This window comes from Cenococcum geophilum, assembly GCF_001692895.1.
Source record: "Cenococcum geophilum 1.58 unplaced genomic scaffold K441scaffold_16, whole genome shotgun sequence".
NCBI classification, from domain to species: Eukaryota; Fungi; Ascomycota; class Dothideomycetes; order Gloniales; family Gloniaceae; genus Cenococcum; species Cenococcum geophilum.
This window is the reverse complement of record NW_027137574.1, coordinates 2,529,496-2,546,703: the sequence shown is the minus strand read 5'-3', so window position 1 is coordinate 2,546,703 and position 17,208 is coordinate 2,529,496. Positions and strand designations below refer to the sequence as shown.

The 17,208-nt window shown below is 49.7% G+C and overlaps 8 protein-coding genes across 8 annotated transcripts; 5 read left to right on the top strand and 3 right to left on the bottom strand.

Annotated features, from left to right (window-relative positions):
• Positions 1-73: 73 nt before the first annotated feature.
• K441DRAFT_695724 (uncharacterized protein) lies at positions 74-1,647 on the bottom strand (the record flags this gene model as incomplete). The annotated part of the gene is made up of 6 exons (XM_067652834.1): positions 74-467; positions 525-610; positions 666-753; positions 1,076-1,118; positions 1,195-1,432; positions 1,479-1,647. The coding sequence occupies 6 exons, from the start codon at positions 1,645-1,647 to the stop codon at positions 411-413; spliced, it is 681 nt and encodes a 226-aa protein (XP_067505297.1). The 3' UTR covers positions 74-410.
• Positions 1,648-2,041: 394 nt separating this feature from the next.
• Positions 2,042-3,000, top strand: K441DRAFT_555759 (NAD(P)-binding protein; the record flags this gene model as incomplete). The annotated part of the gene is made up of 4 exons (XM_067643297.1): positions 2,042-2,097; positions 2,150-2,434; positions 2,497-2,657; positions 2,723-3,000. The coding sequence occupies 4 exons, from the start codon at positions 2,042-2,044 to the stop codon at positions 2,998-3,000; spliced, it is 780 nt and encodes a 259-aa protein (XP_067505296.1).
• A 360-nt stretch (positions 3,001-3,360) lies between these two features.
• On the top strand, positions 3,361-4,853 carry K441DRAFT_658539 (uncharacterized protein). The gene is made up of 5 exons (XM_067648365.1): positions 3,361-3,506; positions 3,563-3,661; positions 3,739-3,853; positions 3,903-4,019; positions 4,070-4,853. Exons 1-5 carry the CDS (start codon positions 3,417-3,419, stop codon positions 4,594-4,596), a joined length of 948 nt encoding a protein of 315 aa, XP_067505295.1. The 5' UTR covers positions 3,361-3,416; the 3' UTR covers positions 4,597-4,853.
• Positions 4,854-5,155: 302 nt separating this feature from the next.
• K441DRAFT_609400 (MFS quinate transporter-like protein QutD) lies at positions 5,156-7,835 on the top strand. Its single transcript, XM_067645511.1, has 6 exons — positions 5,156-5,807; positions 5,894-6,103; positions 6,152-6,565; positions 6,623-6,770; positions 6,902-7,109; positions 7,164-7,835. The coding sequence occupies exons 1-6, from the start codon at positions 5,536-5,538 to the stop codon at positions 7,532-7,534; spliced, it is 1,623 nt and encodes a 540-aa protein (XP_067505294.1). The 5' UTR covers positions 5,156-5,535; the 3' UTR covers positions 7,535-7,835.
• A 591-nt stretch (positions 7,836-8,426) lies between these two features.
• Positions 8,427-11,698, top strand: K441DRAFT_609397 (uncharacterized protein). The gene is made up of 3 exons (XM_067645510.1): positions 8,427-10,000; positions 10,040-11,152; positions 11,317-11,698. The coding sequence occupies exons 1-3, from the start codon at positions 8,593-8,595 to the stop codon at positions 11,466-11,468; spliced, it is 2,673 nt and encodes an 890-aa protein (XP_067505293.1). The 5' UTR covers positions 8,427-8,592; the 3' UTR covers positions 11,469-11,698.
• A 119-nt stretch (positions 11,699-11,817) lies between these two features.
• K441DRAFT_658534 (uncharacterized protein) lies at positions 11,818-12,283 on the top strand. Its single transcript, XM_067648364.1, has one exon. It carries the CDS (start codon positions 11,943-11,945, stop codon positions 12,105-12,107), a length of 165 nt encoding a protein of 54 aa, XP_067505292.1. The 5' UTR covers positions 11,818-11,942; the 3' UTR covers positions 12,108-12,283.
• A 1,665-nt stretch (positions 12,284-13,948) lies between these two features.
• On the bottom strand, positions 13,949-14,480 carry K441DRAFT_554955 (uncharacterized protein; the record flags this gene model as incomplete). The annotated part of the gene is made up of 2 exons (XM_067643253.1): positions 13,949-14,159; positions 14,215-14,480. The coding sequence occupies 2 exons, from the start codon at positions 14,478-14,480 to the stop codon at positions 13,949-13,951; spliced, it is 477 nt and encodes a 158-aa protein (XP_067505291.1).
• Positions 14,481-15,372: 892 nt separating this feature from the next.
• K441DRAFT_658531 (glutathione S-transferase II) lies at positions 15,373-16,830 on the bottom strand. Its single transcript, XM_067648363.1, has 3 exons — positions 16,173-16,830; positions 15,971-16,116; positions 15,373-15,921 (listed from the first exon to the last, which is right to left on the bottom strand). Exons 1-3 carry the CDS (start codon positions 16,432-16,434, stop codon positions 15,523-15,525), a joined length of 807 nt encoding a protein of 268 aa, XP_067505290.1. The 5' UTR covers positions 16,435-16,830; the 3' UTR covers positions 15,373-15,522.
• Positions 16,831-17,208: the final 378 nt, after the last annotated feature.

Genomic DNA, 17,208 nt, shown 5'->3' with positions numbered 1-17,208 from the left:
TCATAATACGGCAGTCAGTATGTCAAAGCCGACTTCGTCATGTTACAGTATGCAGAAGAAATATGGAGAAAATAGTCGACTGGAAAACGGAAAACCTTCCGCAGTATTGAATTATAAAAAGTTTCGTAATGCACTTAATTATTCTTAATATTTATTCTTACATTTATGAGCGAACTCTTCTTTGCTCGGCGCTAGTAGTGACCATGCCATTGGTTTTTAGAGCGCCCTAATAATAAAATTGCCGATGTGTGTATTATCTTAATTCGAAGTGATTAGTTGCTATCCGCGCAATTCCGAGGCAGCCGAGGTTACGATATATCACTCTCGGAAGCGGTATAATTAACGTGTGTAACAGTATTCGTTAAAAGGCGTTCCTTTACGGGCTTGGATTAAATAGCATACGTATTTCCTCATACATCGTGCTCTACCTCTGCATTTCCAGCTCTTTTACTTCCAGTGACAAGAGCCTAGTCATTCAAGAATCAACATAAAGGATAGGTTACAGTACAAGTGAAGATACTTACGTAAGGCATCGCGTCAGACGCACACAGCGCTCCAAGAGTAATGGTTGTAGCATTCCAGCCAAACCTCTCCTCTATCCCACCTGCAGCTAGAGGTCCGCAGTAACCAGTGCGCAATTCATGAGCGAGAATGAACTTGCGTACATGTCAATGTCCTGGTTTTTCGTCTCTTCTTCTGCCACGAACGAGCATTCGGCGCCAAGCGGGGAGAGGAAGAGAATGATCGTGCAACCTGTAATTATTAGCCTGAGTTTAGAGCATCGCGATGGCGTGTTAGTATGCATACTAGCTAGGGTAAGTAGTCCGCAAAGTAGTATCATCTGATCCTTGGAATTATGGTCGATAAGTCTTAAGAGAATAAGTGAAGGCGTTGTAAGAAGAAATCCTGCAACAGCAACCTAGCGAGCACCAAGTTTATCTGCCAGTGCTCCAGCAAGTGGGCCTGCAAACGCAGGGATGGCGATCGTAAGAAATAGGAGACCAGCTTGAAGAGATGTCTAGTTGAAGGTGTTGTTAACAAAGAGCGGTATAATGTATCGATAATAGAAACTTACAGGAGGATATATTACATTCCAGACAATATTCAAATGATTGACTCTGTTAGGTATTATTTGAGGTTATAAACGCAGATGTAATGATTTCAGATATCGACTTTAAATTCGCTGCTCCTTACTCGTACTCGTAACAGAAAGTTCCCGCCTTCGCACTCATCAGCTCTTTAGTCGTCTTCTCCACTCCGAGAAAGCCCCAGTTCTGCACCGTCTCTAGCGTAACTTGTGGTGTTGAGTTGCCATTGAATATGGTGCTTGTACCGCTTAACGCATACTGTCTTTCCCGGATTCTGCGCTTGCCAAAGCGTCCAAACGCGATCAATATTTGAGTGATGAAGGAAGAACGCAGGATCCGAGGGACTTGCGAAGAAGTCTAGAAGAGCAGGGTCAAGAGAAAAGTGCCCACCTCCATGCACACCCAAATTGATATCTGCGCCTAACATTGTGTTCTGGAAGATCTCGATGTCGGGAGTCGCCATAAGAATGTCGACAGCGGTTTGGTTGCCGTAGCGGGTGGCGATGTAATTGTTTAGGTCGCGCTTAAGGTAAGGGTAGAGAGGTAACTTCGTGAACATAATAGCGGCAATATAAAACTATAGCCGATAGCGCAGTGGGCGCTTTCGATTGATGGATGATAGGTATTAGAGCAACGCCTTCGGGTCGGGTATATTCAGAAGATAATCAGCTAAGGGTACGCTTATAATGTCAACGAATTAGACGTGGCACGGGCCGAAGGTCGGTAAACTCTCACCCACAGTGCCCGTCGCCCCCTGCCCCAATACCCCGCGGCACCTCCCGTACCTTCCAGTTACAACTTATATACGACCTCTTTTCACTAGCAAACATGGAAGAGACACGTTCTGTTGGGAATCAATTTGTCCCATCGCCTCGGTTCGCGCTTAGTTGAACGTCAAGTTTTCTTTCACTATGAGTTCCTCTCCACCATCACCAACGGAACCCGCAGACAAAATGTCCGACAACAACTTGATTGGACGTTTGGCGCTGATCACGGGGGCCTCTGGGGGGTAAGTAATTATACTCTTCACTTAAAAGACTGTGAGCTTACAGTGAGAACAGGATTGGGGCCGCCTGCGCGCGTGCACTCGTCCATCATAACATTGATATGGCATTGACTTATTCTACCAATCAACATGCCGTAGAAGAGCTGGTCGCCCAACTTGAGAAAGAATACCACGAAGTAAGGCCGGAGAGTGGATTTCCAATTATCACAATCCATCAAGTAGACCTTGCCTCAGTGGAAAGAACGATTCGACTCTACGATGATATCAGGAAAAAGCATGGGAGACCCGTAGATATCCTAATCAGTAATGCTGGCTACGGAAGGCGCATTCCTGATATATGGTATGTCTCTGACTGTGTAAGAGTCATGATTTCGAAAGATCATCTTACTAATTTGGAAGTAGGGATATTCCACTCGAAGAATTTGAGCACACAATTAATGTTAATCTACGCGCGTCGTTTCTCCTCGTCAAGGGAGCCATCGACGGAATGAAGGCTCAAAGATGGGGGCGGATCGTGTTTGTTTCCTCAATTGCAGCATACGGTGCAGGGATAAATGGCTGCCGTAAGTCAAACGCTACTTCTACATTCAAACCAAACCATATCGCCTCAAAGCTCACAATTGGCCAGATTATGCTGCATCGAAGGGTGGTCTGACAGCGATGATGAAGAATCTATCGAGTCATCTTGCCGAATATAATATTACAGTCAACGATGTTGCTCCTGCTATGATTGGCGAGACAGGCCTCATCCCAAATGAGTATACAGTCCCTGGACTTGTCGACAGCATCCCATTAGGCCGACTGGGAACGCCAAAGGAGGTTGCTAACGCTGTTCTCATGTTTTGTACTACCGGGTATATTACAGGCCAAAGTCTTCTAATAGCTGGAGGACTGAACCACAAATGAGGGAGGATACGCATTCTGAACCGGGTGAATATGGGTTATGTGACGGGATGAGTAATGTGATGGAGCGAGAACTTGAGGTTGCAGATTCATGATTACATGATATATGTCGATAAAATACCAATTCACTTTCGGAGTGTCCCTAGTGGACAACAAAATACCAGCATTGCACCACATGTCTCTTGGTCAAGCAATCCGGCATCCCTGTTTATAGCTGTAATCAACACTCCTACCCCATGGTTGAGGGAATTGCCTAAATTTTCCACCGATCGGCAACACGGTTCAGTCGGCCCGGAGGAATGCCGTCACGGGGACATTCCCATATAAAGTCCCACGTCGACCCATCTGAGATCAACAGTACTCTTTGGAAGTATTTTCTTAGTATTTATATCGCTATAGCGCCAAATTTTTACTTCGAAATGCTTTCGCCAAAGTCTGCGCTCCTTATTGGTGAAATCACACACGCGCGGAAAGAGTGGAAAGAATGCGGTTTGATAACAAATTTGAAGGTGGAATCGATGCAGCGTTTCTTCAATCCCAGCACGAATTGACCTAACTCTCGTAGGAATATCCATCAGGATCACGTGAAGATTTTATCTCGAAATGCCGCAATGGTGACTTCAACGGTGTGTATGTAATTTACCGGAGCAACGACTCAAACAAAGTACGTTCTATTATAAGTGGAATATAATTTTTGGATCAAAAAAGACTGTGAGGGGATTTTTTTTCTGACTATCATAGATCACGGGAAATTTCAACGAGGAGCTCATTGGCGAACTTCCAGATAGCCTGAAGTTCATATGCCATAATGGTGCTGGATACGACAACATTGACGTGGGCGCATGCTCACGAAGAGGTCTGATTTCTCGCTCTAGCATTCTACACAGTGGCTCACATGTCCCCAGGAATCTCCGTAGCAAACACACCAATAGCCGTCAACGATGCTACAGCCGATGTAGCATTGTTCCTCATGCTGGGAGCTCTACGCCGTATAACGCCCTCTTTCCAAGCTGTAAGACAAGGTATGCATCTTTTCCCCTCCGCGTACAAGGATTTCGTGTTGAATCAACAGGCGAATGGCGGGGAGGTCCAAACTTTCAGCTCGGGCACGACCTAAAGAACAAAGTGCTCGGGATCCTTGGAATGGGCGGGATCGGGCAAGCAGTGGCAATGCGAGCAAAAGCTTTCGGCATGAAAATCCAATATCATAATCGCCGGTTATTACCACCGAGGGAGGAGAGCGGAGCGAAGTATGTTAGTTTTGAAGAGCTGCTGAAGACATCCGATGTGCTGAGCTTGAACCTTTCTCTTAATCCCTCAACGAAACACATCATCTCAAAGCCGCAGTTTGATATCATGAGGGATGGTGTCATTATCATTAATACTGCACGGGGACCGCTGATTGACGAGGCGGCATTGGTAGAGGCGCTGAATGTCGGGAAGGTATGGAGTGCGGGCCTAGACGTGTACGAGGATGAGCCGAATATTCATCCTGGGTTGATAGAGAATGAGAATGTGGTGTTATTGCCGCATATCGGAACGGCAACCTTCGAGACTCAGGTAAGGCCGGTTGTTCTAATCTGTGAGTGCATATGCTAATTGCTGATAGCGTGACATGGAGCTGTTAGTATTGGAAAATCTCAAAGAGGCCATTCAAAACAATCGATTGAAGACACAAGTTCCTGAGCAGAAGTAGTAGCGATGGGGCTGGTTGTGAAGTTGGCGAACTTGGGGGTAAACGGCGTGAGGAACATAGCTCCATGCAAATTCAAGCCTAACAACTTCCACGGCGACCTGAAATTAATATTATAGATCATAGAACAGCCTATAAAGGTGGATGAATCTTCATATAACTTCGTCTTATGAAGTTGCGTTTCTTCTGTATTGTGGCTCGTGCAAAAGCTAGGACCATCCTGTATTCGATTTGGAGGGAGTCTAAAACGACGCTCTGTCCCTCACGCTACTAGCCTTCGCGTTTCGTACATCTCCTTCCGCCGACCATGTGCGCGTTCCGGTAAGTGCTGTTAAGTAATTTAGCACAATTCTTTCTCATCTTCGTCCACAGTTGACATAGTCGAAACCACTTCCGTAAGGGGGTTGTCGGCAAAGTTTCAATCGCCGAAGACTCCACTTCGAAGCCGGAAGGCTTGTTAAAGTCCTCCAATCGTCATCCGTAATGCTATGGACGGTTTTTGAAATGAGTCGTGCAGCGTCGACGGCTTTTGAGGTGCTCTGATAATGGGGATGACAGGCTGTTCCCCGCACATTACTGAGATTACGTGTGGAGCTACACCGTCCGACCCCAGAGAGTATGCCGATCCACCATTCCCCAGCGCCTCGTCCTCGGTATTTGGAGACCTTATCATGAACTTCCAATTGAGTCGATATAAAGCCTACTCTGCCCTCTTCCCTTTGTTTGGCCTCAATCGCATCGTTTGATACTGCGTTGAATTTCTCCACCTCTTGTTTTTGGGTCTTTTAGACTTCTTTTCCCTACTCGACATCACGTCATAGCTAAGAGCCTTATCTGTAGTGGGAATGGCGAAATTTGATATTCGAGTCATCTTGGCCGACATCAAGGCCTACCGTCGTGCATACTTCCTTACAGCTGTTGCCAGCTTTGGCGGCATGTTGTTTGGCTGGGACACTGGCCTCATCGGCGGTGTGTTGACGATGGACGCTTTCCAGTACTCTTTCAATCTCAACAAGCATAGCAAGTCTTTCAGCAACTTGCAAGGCAATGTTGTTTCTGTCCTTCAAGCCGGCTGCTTCTTTGGTGCTGCAACCTCTTTCTATCTTAGTGATAAATTGTAAAAAAAACATTTCCATTAACTCCGCCATTTTGTTCCTTCCTCTTCGGTGGATCGATGATCGAGTCTAACCTGCTCATGCACAGAGGTCGCAAGACTGCACTTATTATCGCGGATGTCATCTTTCTTGTCGGCTCAATTATTCAGACATGTTGTGCTATAAATACAACGAGCTTAACGCAGTTGTATATCGGAAGAGTTATCGGGGGTTTTGGAGTGGGTCTGATTTCGGCAGTGGTCCCGACATATATTGGGGAGAATGCGAACAAAGAAATTCGAGGACGGTGCATTGGATGGTAAGTTCGATTGTAGACGCCTAGTGCTTCTCGTACTGACGGAATCAGTATGCAACTCTTCAACGTTATTGGAATTATGCTCAGCTTCTTCATCAACTACGGCATCAGCCAGCAGATTAAGACATTGAGCGCAGCAAAGTGGCGGATACCCTTCGCCTTACAGATGCTGCCCGGTATATTGCTGCTTGCTGGCATTTTCTTCCAGAATGAGTCACCTCGCTGGCTTGTGGAGAAGAACCGCTTAAAAGATGCTGGTAGAGCTCTGGCACGTGTGAGAGCCAAACCTGTGGATGACCCAATCGTACTTCAGGAGCTCGACGAAATCGTGGCAGACTTCTGCGGGCACGAAAAGCTGCCTCTCAAAGCCCAGCTGAAGGCCGTATGCGAAAGCAAGAGGGTGTTCTACCAAGCGTCGTTTGCTGTTATTCTTATGTTCTGGCAGCAATGGACGGGCACCAATAGGTGAGATAAGTGAATCCTTGAACCAATCAGTTTACTACTGCTCACACCGCTACTCAGTATCAATTACTATGCTCCCCAGATCTTCCAGTCGATTGGTCTACAAGGAAGCTCTGCAGGGCTCTTCGCAACGGGTATTTACGGTATAGTAAAGGTCACAGTCACAGCATTGGGCCTCATGTTGGCAACGGAACAGTTGGGGCGGAAGGTGTGCAATGCAACCCCCTCTTTATCCTTCTCATGGCTCTTGTTGTGCCAGGTCATCAAGACTATGGCCTGCATAAGCTTATCCATCTGCATTCGGAACATATTCGAAAGATCACTAACTAGGTTGTGCAGTGGAGCTTGCTAGTCGGAAGCGCCGGTCAAGCATTCGCTATGTTATACATTGGAATAAACAGCGCAGTCAACCCGACCAAGGCTGGCGAACCACTGACCGGAACGAGCACATTCTCAATCGTCTGTGTGTACCTGTTTGTTGTCTTCTACTCCTTCGGCTGGGGGCCGGTCCCATTCGTCTTATCTTCGGAGTGCAGTCCAAATCACGGTGAGTTTAAGGCACCCGGAGAATTATTTAGCTAATTTAGTTTTCAACAAATAGTCCGCTCCCTGATCATGGCAGCGGCCCTGATGACGCAGTGGCTGTTCAATTTCGTAATTGCTAAGATCACACCCTTGATGATATCTAATATCACTTATGGGACCTTTCTACTATTCGGCGCCTGTTGCATTCTGATGGGAGTGTACACAGTGTTCTTTGTTCCTGAAACGAAGAATGTGCCACTAGAGAGTATTCATCTTCTATTTGAGGGCAACATCGTCAAGGGATGTCTGCAGGACATTATCCCACGGCACTCGCGGGCGATGAAGCTTCAGAATCATCACGTCACGAACGAGGGAGATTCGGATATTGATGGCAAAGTTGGGCACAAAGGCACGGTTACGGCTGTGCAGCACATTGAAGAGGCTTGAACAGGACGAATCATGGGGGCTAGTTTTTTGTATATAGATCTCCAAGTATCTTTACGAGGTCCGACGCAGCGCAATGTGTCAAACAATTGAAGATCTCGGCATGAGAAATCTCATAATAGCACTTTCAGTAATTGTGACGACCATTTCCGAGACTCAGGCGAAACCCTGATTTCGAGCGGGTCGGCTGAATGAGAGGTCAAACAAGGTCACCCTGAGCGCATAGCGGCGGTGGCGTCTAGGACAAGTCGGTAGTGTGCCAGAGGGCGTGTTGCTGTGGCAGATAGGCTCCGGTGTATTATACAAGAGTAGAAATAGAAAGACAATGCTGACTTCTGTTGACGCCCAATGCTATAGCCCGGAAAGAACGGGCCAAAAATCGGGCTTCGTCTTTGGTCATCGGGTAGGGATCTCATTAGCGATGGTGGGGGGCCATACGCCCGCCAGAAGCCCTTGGCGAAAGCCTGGGAAAGCAGGGTCCTAGTACGTATGACGGTTTGTATTGTAGATCACCGCACGTCAGGCCTAACGTCGCCCACGAGAGAGAACTACGCTCGATTTTCCCTTCTACTCCCCCGAACCTCTTCTGTTTTGAGCCGCCTCCATCCTGCAATCGTCATTTTCAGGCAGCGCACCGTTCGCACTTGCATATTCTCATTTGCTGCCTTGCATTCAGCTTGCCTGAAGTGGCAGCTCAAATGACCTTGGGTTAACCCTGTTCACACTGCACCCATCACGTTGTTTTTCCGATAGAACCACTACCTGAATTCACCGGCCCTGGCATCCGCGGAGCTCTTGGGCTGCGATACAAGTTGCCGATCGGGCTAGCTGAAGATCTAGAGAGACTCGACCTCGACGCCACAAGGAAAACCTGGAGAGACGACTGGCAGCCTCACGACAATCTCCACTTGCCAGCTCATCTTGCCGCTCAGTACCAGATTCCCCCGAGCATATGTAGGTTGAGATTAGGCGTTCTTCACTGCCAGAAAAGCTGCCCGAGACCCTTTCGTTCTGTATACCTTCTAGACCTTCGCTGAGATTCACCGGCTAACTGTTTCACGATGGGCAGCGTCCTCACTCCACCGCCTAGTCCTAGCTCGTCCAAAAAGCATCGACTTTACAAATATTGTTCCCCAAGACGCCACTCTGCTATACCAGAGCTGACTGTCGACACACACAATTCAACCATGACATCTCGAGGCCATTACCGGCCGGCATCTCCACGTCGGATTGTGATTCCTGGGAGATCTTCAACGGGAACATTCTCGGAGACATCATATGATCCCTATTACTCTACAACAAGGAACGGTCGGGAAGTCATTATTTCCCCGAGAACAAGTGGAGAGCGAATAGTAACTCCGTCATCACACCATACACATCACCACCACCATCACACCCCCACTTCGGCCGTTGTGAAGTCCTCAGACCCGAAATTCGACACATATTCTGGCCGGCCGCGACGTAATACACTCACCGAACAGGAAGCGCGGATTCCGCGACCCACACCGAGTATTCCAATCCGCACACATGGCAACGTCATCCATACTACCCTTGATAGGCCCCCAAGTCCTCTTGCCCGCTCTTGGGATTCGCGTGGAGACACTTACGTTACACCCTCTACTTCATCTGCGCCACGGAAAGAGCACACAAAGCTCTATGATGCGGACGACAGTCACTCTGCTAAGCTCATTGCTGAGAGGGAAGTTGAGCCGCGCAGACGAGATAGTAGAGAACAAGGCGACTACCGAGCCAGCGGAGGCCGTACATACCATCGCAACGCCCCAATTGGGCGGCCCAGCGGTTCCAACGATGAGTATTATTCATATACTGACGCAGCTGGGATGTACCGTGACACTGAGCCGTCATGGCGGCGACCGCGACATGGCAGCCTTGAACGAGATGAGCGGCCGTCCAGTTTGATTATGGATAGCGCCGGGGGTCCTAGAATTTCTTCCAGAGGCCTAGGCCCACCTCCGTCGACTCGGGGTTTTGATAAGATAAACAATGGAATAGCCAGATCTGGCAGCCTCCACGAACACGGCCGATCTTCTTCTAAAGATAGATCCATTGACTACGGTGCATATCGTGAGGCTGACCCTTACGGTGTTCCTCCAAGAGCATCTACTATCCAACACCACCACCCTGTTGCCGCTGTCCATCAAGACCCTCGGGACGACCGACGAGATGACGCATACGTTTACCGCGAAGGTCACGATGACCGACGTGAGCGCGATAGTAGGCGCCACATGTCAGGAGGAGGTCGCTTTGAAGACCCTGATGTAGCCAGTCGCGGTTTTGGTATCCGACCTACTGGCGACTCATACCCGTCACGTGACGATGGTCTTGAGGACCCCATCTGGGATCCTCGTGAGAGGGGACGTCCCGGAGACAACTATCCGGACGCGTTCTATGCAGAGAACGACCCTCGATATATTCCAGATCTTCGTCCGCAGGAGCCTCGCTCAGGGCGTGATCGAGAATTGGATCGCGACAGACAGCGGGAGCAAGAACGTCCTCGAGATCGAGATCGAGAACGCGAGAGATACAAGGAACGCGATGGAGATCGAGACCATCGGGACAGGGACCTGGACGACCGCATCCCCGGAGCCGTCCCTATTGCTGCCGCTAGTGCATACGGAGCAGCTGAGCTCGCTGAACGGAAGTACCGAGATCGCGATGACGATGGTGAGCGCGACAAGACTAAATACCGCGACCGCGATGGCGACCGAAATCATCGGGAGAGAGACCCAGCATCTATTCCTATTGAGGCTGTTGACCGAGTGCCCAGGGACCGGAAATATGATGACGATGAGGATAGAAGCCGGAGACATCGCAAGGGACATTCCTCAGATGAAAGCGGGGACGAGCGTCCCCGACATTACGTCGACAGAGACGCCGCCAGAGATCGTGATGACCGCAAGAAAGAATCTCGTGATAAAGCAGATGCTGCCTTGGATCCAGATGAGGAGTATCGCCGCCGCGTCCAGCAAGAATCTAAGCGAAGTGGTAAAGGATCACGTGAACATGACACCAGCGACTCTGAACGAGAAGAGCGTCGACGACGCAGAGAACGAGAGCGCCACGAGCGTGGTCGCGATGATCGTGATCTTGCAGGAGAGAGGGACGGTGCTCGTCTCCCTCCACAACCTCCTAAGTCTTCCGGGACCAAGGACATCGCTGATGAGGATCCCTCTCGATCTCGACACAAAGAGCGCTCCAACAGCGTGCTCGACGCTCGCATTGTCCAGGAGCCCGACTCCCTTGCCCTCATTGAACCCACCACCGACCGTGACGGTAACCGTGTTCGTATCGTCTCGCCACCCAGAGACTCCCCTCCGCCCGTCAAGGGCATTCTCCGCAAACCCACGGACAAGTTCCCAGAAGACCCAAATCCCATCCGTGAGGGCGTTGCGCCACCCAAGGACGCGAAGAAGGGCAAGGACATCCCGCCGGGCGCCCGCTGGACGAAGGTCGACCGCCGCCTCGTCAACCCGGAGGCACTCAACGAGGCCAAAGAGCGGTTCGAAGAGCGCATGGATTGCGTGATCGTGCTGCGGGTGTTGACGAAAGAGGATATTCAGAAGCTGGCAGATCGCACCGACGAGATTCGCAAAGCTAGGGGTTAGTTTTCTCCGTCGTGATTTTATATCAGTGCTTGAGCGTAGCCCTCGGTTTCTCGGCCGTTGCCTGGCGGCGCGTGGAACCTGCCCGGCCTGCTTGCGGTCGGGATTGGCTTCCTACCCACGTTTTTTCGAATGCTTGAAGCGATTACTAACACCTCGCAGAAGACGACAACCACCGCGATCGTCGCGACCGTGACCGCCGCAGCAGCCACCGCAGCCGCCGCGACGATGAGGGCCGCGACCGCCATCGCGACTCCTATTCCGAAGAGGACGAGCGCGACAGCAAGCCGCGGATGATTGAGAGCGGGCAGTAGGCTTGCAGCTCGGGACTTTGAATCTGGCGGGCGCTTGGTGCTTTTCTGGGGTGTTTTAGTGCTTTGGGAGTTGGATTGAGTGGGAGGTGACCTTGCTTGCATAACGGTTGGTGTCTTTTTTTTGGCGGCTGTTCTCTTGCGTTGCGTGCGGGTGGGGGTTTTTTAAGAGGAAATTAAGGGATGAGGAGAGAGGTTGGATGGGCAATTATGAATGGTATGTTGGGTGGTGGATGGTATATAGCATAGTTACTCAAATGATGCTCTACAAATTGATGTGCTATCTTCCTATGCAAACTTGTGGATTTCGACACTCCTATTGTAAGCAACGATAAAAGAGAACGCGATTGGGTGCGCATGNTAGTTTGTGGATGTGTTTGCAGGGCGCTAGGAGGTATATGCATGCTTCAGTCAAAACTGACTTAATATCTTAGCAGGACTGACATCAATTCTACGAAGCCTTGAGGCCCGCTAAAGATGGATCCACAAGCAATCGCAAAACCACGCCAAACCCCTTCTTCCCGTCTACCAAGCTCCACAAGCCCCCGCGCAACACCACTCCAACACACCCCCAACACACCCCCAACCTCACCCCTCCCCATCCCCACCACACGCCCCTCCGCCGCGCCGCCTCCGTCCTAACCCGCCTCCGCGCCCTCTTCATCCCCTCAAACACAACGTCCTGCCCCGCTCCTCGCAGAACCACACGTGCCGGAACCACGTATCGCGATGCTGCCGGATGGCCGTGCGCGCGGCACGCACACGCCGCGTGGGCCGCATCACCTGCAGCGCTGCCAGGCCCCGGCGTAGCATCATGGCCAGCGTGTGGAAGGCAGCCGTTTCGGCGAGCGCGGAGAGTGGGCGGCATAGGCGGGCTCGTTGAGAGGGAAGCTGAGTGGTGGATGGGGAGGGACGGGGGGAGGGAGAGAGGGAGAGGGGGGCTACGGGTTCGGGTTCGGATTCGGGTTCGGGCTGGGACTGGACTAGGACTAGGACTGGTTAGCGGGGGGTTAGGTGTTGGAGGAAAGTGAGGCTGCCGCTGATGTGAGCGGGGAGGTCGATGGCGGTTACCTGGCTGAAATCGGGGTGGGGCTCGCCGAAGGGGTCGGCGTCCGTGGAGAGGTGGAAGGGAAGATGGAAGGCGGGGAGGCTTGCTTGCCAGTCGAGGAATCGGCTGAGGAACTCTGGGATGTTTGGGCGCGCGGGGGTGTCCTGGGATCAGAGCCTGGGACGCGTGGGCCGGTTGCGGACATTTCGAGGACTGTTTCTCAGGGGTTTGGTCGACGTTTGTTTATTTTATGGCTATTCTTGGTGTCAACGGAGCTGCTTCAAGGATAAATATAGCCATAGATTCTTTTCTGTTCTCCGGGATGGACCTTCGTGCTGCGACAAACGTTAATGAAGAATATAGTTCCGAAATATGATACTATGTCCTGATGGTTAGAATACTATTTGACACAACCTCAGCTAAAGCTAGAGACCTACTCCAGAGGATTGGGGTGCTTGGTAAAATCATTTAAATTAGCAGTTTTTCTTTCCCTTGATGAGCCATAGTCAAGGCTATTAGATACCGAACAGTGTCAAAGATTCTTTTTTACTGATGCGGTAGTCTGAATGCTCCAATTATGCTTCTTCTTGAGAACACAAGCGGCAATTTCGGTCGTGGAAGAGCTTTTAAAGCGTAATGATGCAGCAACACCGTATTCGCTAGAATTGGTATCGAAGTAAAGCATCCTGAGCAGCTGCATAACGGACGTTTGATTGGCGAAATTTGTGATCAAAGTGTATCATAGCCGCTAGACCCTCTAGTCTACTATACAAGTAATGAGCGAGAGGAAAGGATAAGCATATTCAGTCGGAAGTTTATCTCCTGTGCGGTTAAGAAAATGTTAAGTACAAATTAGAGGTGGAAGGCTAAGATCGAGGTCGAAAGAGGCAGGAAGGACTTGGCATTTGGCCGTTAAATGCCCAAAAAGGGCAGAAAGCTTTCACATCCCTGTCATGTTACGTCACTTACTCCAAATGTCCAGCTTTGTGTTCAGCTACAATTCTGTATCCCAAAGCCTAATCCTTAGTCTATGGTATTAGAATAATCATCGTTTTTTATTTCACATCACAGTAAGAAAGTTAAAATGTTGGTAGTTGATTTATTGATTCGCACTGAACAAGACAGAGTGGTATCACCGGTCTAATGAATTTGACCTTGAAAATGAAAACACCCACAAAAACGGGCGTAGGAGCAATGCAGAGCCAGTCTGCCCGCAGGTATGGCTACCGTCAAGAAGCCTTCGTGAGCGACTAGAAAAAGACAACGCTGCCATTCCGGGTGCTCGCACTACGCCCGTCTCACATCGCCGCACCCTGGCTCATAGATCTCGCTCATGGACAACTTCGCATATCATGAAATCGTCAGCAATAATTAAAAACAATTAGATCGCGACGATCGTAAAAGGGACGTGCAAAGCTGGTGGAAAGGGTCAAGATTACACCTCTGCCCTTCCAGTGTGTAGCGTGCGACCCCTCCTGTGCATGAAGAAGATAACGGCGCCGTAGACTGCAGTCATAAACCAAAGCAACATGTTGACGAGGTCGACCCAGACGGCGTGCTTCATGCGGGTGACACCTGCGTCACCCTCGGGATTCTCGTTGATGTACATCTTGCCAAAGGTGCCGAAGAGGGCCATCCAGAGGATACTATATAATATGTTAGCAAACTTTCAGAACAAAATGGTGAGGAGTGGATACGCACAATAGCAAAGCATCCCACCCGAAACAAGCCCAAGTCTTGAGGATAGGGATCGTATAGACCAAAACCGTGATGCAAGACAAGCCGGCAACAACCTCCGCATACACCCATTTGGAGTCGGCGTATTTGTGTGCTTGCGCAGCATGATGGAGGTCGACGCCGTAGAGGCCTGCGACAGTAAGGGCGAGGACGAATTGCAGGAAGCGTGCAACAATTCGGAGAATCTTGCTGACGGTAATGTCTCCGCTGCTGACACCTGTGCCTTTCATGGTTGAGAACATGGCCGCTGTATTTCTTTCGCGATGTTGGGTTATGAGTCGCGGTTTGAGGAATGTTAAACGGGCAGTGACAATCTCAGGTTCGTAAATTTCGCGTGACGTTACTTGTGCCGGACAAGAATTTTGTAAAGGGTCTGGAGTGAAATGCGGAACAGCGGGCGCGCTGTTATTTATTACTCGAGGCTTGAAAACAGTGTCGTGGTGATTTTTGTGTTGTTGGCGCACACAAGTCTGCACAATGGTATTTGTTGAAGGGATTTTGAGTATGACGAAATAATTAGAGTTGGCTCCAGGCCTTGTGACTTGAGTGCTCCAGATGAAGATCGACAAAGAAGAACAATGCAGCCACAACAGTTGTCGCGATAACAGAATACTTAAAACAATTGAATAAAGAAATGCTCCGAAGTTCAAAGACGGGCCTGAGAGTCGAATGGAATATTAAGGAAGATGTGAAGTGAGTCTATCGTCTGCCAGAAAGCAAAGGGAAGTGACAATGCCAGCGTTATATACCTCTGTCCTCTGCCCTCGCATTGTTGCTCGACACGGTTCCTCCTAACCGTCAAACTTGTTTCATTTGGATGCCGCCCATCATGGTCGCACCCCGCCGAGACCCTGGCTCCAAATCGCTCGGCGCACGCCATGCGGCGCCAGCGGCGGGGCGCCAAATGTATCATTGGCTGAGAGTGCAGCAATGCTTTTGGTCTGTAACTCGGTCGGGAAGTATTTTCGTTCGTGTTTCATCCTGCGCGGTCCAAGAAGAGGTCTATGGAACAAACCAACGAATGCTTCGAGCTGAACTGCGTGTCTCGCATCCTGAGCATTTTGGTCGACAGGCAACCTTCAGCACCAATCGTGAGCACCTCATCGTTTGGAACGAGTCATACTCGTGACACGTCGGGTGATATTTCTATTTCAGAGCTTTCACTAAATCCATTTTTGTGCTATACATAAACACTCCCAGGTGTTGATATCCAACCCGGCAACCTCGTCTTCCGAGTTCCCGGGCGCCCACCTCACCACCAACTTTAATGGTTTATGGGGACTTGTACACATACCCGTACTGCTCCTTCGCTTTGCCGATTGCATCTCTCAACTCCTTCTCTTTGCCAGCGAACTCGGAGTCATCCTTCAGCCGCTGCTTATAGCTTTCATTGCCGAAACCACCCTTTGAAGGAACTGCCAGGCCTCTTTGTACTGCTGGCCGCTCATTTATCCTCTGCCACCACTTCTTTAAATTCGGGAACTGATCAATATCAACACCCGAAAAGTTCAGAATATTCACCCAGCCAAAGCTTGCAATATCAGCGATACTGTATTTGTTCCCTACGAGATAATCTTGAGTCTTAAGGTGAGAGTCGAGGATTCCGACCAATCTCTCGGTCTCGCCGGTATAGCGTTGCATGCCGTAAGGAATGCGCTCTTTGGTGAACCTCTGTTTTGGTATTAATGACTGCACATTTCAGATGGATAATTGCACTCACATTGAAGTGGTTTGCTTGTCCTTGCATCGGGCCCAGGCCTCCGTGCTGCCACGCCATCCACTGCTCCGCTCGGCTGATGTCGAGAGGATCTGTGAAGCTGAACTTGTGGTCAGGATCGTAGTGTCGCGTCAGGTATGCTAGGATGGCTGCAGCTTGTTAGCCAAATGCCCTACAGGTAGTCAATTGCCAGTGAGAGACTCACCAAGACCCTCCTGCACCGCAAAACCACCTTTATCGTGGTCAACGATTACGGGGATACGGCCATTGGGACCGAGCTTCGTGAACCACTCCTCCTTCTGGATATTTTGTCCAATGTTTATGCCCTGCCATGTGTAGTCCTTCCCGTACGCCTCCTTCAGCTCCTCGAGGATTATGGAGGCTTTCACGCCATTCGGAGTGCCCCAGGTAAGAAGTTCAATCCCTTTATTGGCAATGAGGCCGTTAGGACGTTGTGGTTCAGCCATTGTGGTGGAAAGGACTTGAAGGAAGCGTTTGGATGCTGGAAAAGGATGCTGGGTTGAGGTTTGGTTGAAGAGCTTTTTCACGGCGCTGTTGGATGCTCTGTGAAGCAGTGAAAAGCAGGATCCGCTCATAGGTATATAAGAAGTCATGGGACAAAGAGGGGTAATATAGCTGAGCTTCAGCACCCCTCACCCCGTCAAGTCGCAGCTCTGAAAGGTACCCGTGTAACGGATTAGAAATCCAATACGTCGCACTTTCCCCTTTTGAGCCGCTCTTTGATCCTCCGCGGCGCGAGGAGTCTGCTGTCATCAGGTCCATATATGTTGTGGCTGAGGTGCTTTGCATTTCAAATCAATTGCATAGGGAGGTACTGCTTAAATGCGAGGTCAGACGGCAAAGTACATGGAAGAGGCGCATGCAAGCGGAAGTGCAAGTTATTTGGAAGCGTAAGCACATCTAACGCCAACAGAGAATAGCTGAATAATGCTTCCTAATCTGACAATTATTGTTCACTAAATTCCTAACTAATCTTCGTAAATGCGATAGAGAGCTTAAACTTAAGTTGCTCGTTAAAATCAACTCAAGGGCTGCTTATTGATTTCAACTTAGTCCCGCTTAGAAACCAAGCGTTGGAGACAAATTCACCCCGCCACGCTAAAACTCGCTAAGTCTCGCTTAATTTAACCTACTACCAAAAAAGTTTACCTTACCTATTATAATTCTAGTATCTATAACTACTTCGTAACGGCTTTTAAATTAACGCGTAAGCTTAAAAT

What these genes read in the sequence shown, in the direction of transcription:
- K441DRAFT_658539 (XM_067648365.1), top strand. Translation starts at nt 3,417, where the DNA reads ATGCTTTCGCCAAAGTCTGCGCTCCTTATTGGTGAAATCACACACGCG. An exon ending in GTTTGATAACAAATTTGAAG is followed by an intron (nt 3,507 to 3,562) that starts GTGGAATCGATG and finishes TAACTCTCGTAG; the next exon opens with GAATATCCATCAGGATCACG. An exon ending in GGAGCAACGACTCAAACAAA is followed by an intron (nt 3,662 to 3,738) that starts GTACGTTCTATT and finishes TGACTATCATAG; the next exon opens with ATCACGGGAAATTTCAACGA.
- K441DRAFT_609400 (XM_067645511.1), top strand. Translation starts at nt 5,536, where the DNA reads ATGGCGAAATTTGATATTCGAGTCATCTTGGCCGACATCAAGGCCTAC. An exon ending in CGGAACAGTTGGGGCGGAAG is followed by an intron (nt 6,771 to 6,901) that starts GTGTGCAATGCA and finishes TAGGTTGTGCAG; the next exon opens with TGGAGCTTGCTAGTCGGAAG. An exon ending in GGAGTGCAGTCCAAATCACG is followed by an intron (nt 7,110 to 7,163) that starts GTGAGTTTAAGG and finishes TTCAACAAATAG; the next exon opens with TCCGCTCCCTGATCATGGCA.
- K441DRAFT_609397 (XM_067645510.1), top strand. Translation starts at nt 8,593, where the DNA reads ATGGGCAGCGTCCTCACTCCACCGCCTAGTCCTAGCTCGTCCAAAAAG. An exon ending in GCAGGAGCCTCGCTCAGGGC is followed by an intron (nt 10,001 to 10,039) that starts GTGATCGAGAAT and finishes AGCGGGAGCAAG; the next exon opens with AACGTCCTCGAGATCGAGAT. An exon ending in CGAGATTCGCAAAGCTAGGG is followed by an intron (nt 11,153 to 11,316) that starts GTTAGTTTTCTC and finishes AACACCTCGCAG; the next exon opens with AAGACGACAACCACCGCGAT.
- K441DRAFT_658534 (XM_067648364.1), top strand. Translation starts at nt 11,943, where the DNA reads ATGGATCCACAAGCAATCGCAAAACCACGCCAAACCCCTTCTTCCCGT.
- K441DRAFT_658531 (XM_067648363.1), bottom strand. Translation starts at nt 16,434, where the DNA reads ATGGCTGAACCACAACGTCCTAACGGCCTCATTGCCAATAAAGGGATT. An exon ending in TGCGGTGCAGGAGGGTCTTG is followed by an intron (nt 16,117 to 16,172) that starts GTGAGTCTCTCA and finishes AACAAGCTGCAG; the next exon opens with CCATCCTAGCATACCTGACG. An exon ending in GACAAGCAAACCACTTCAAT is followed by an intron (nt 15,922 to 15,970) that starts GTGAGTGCAATT and finishes ATACCAAAACAG; the next exon opens with AGGTTCACCAAAGAGCGCAT.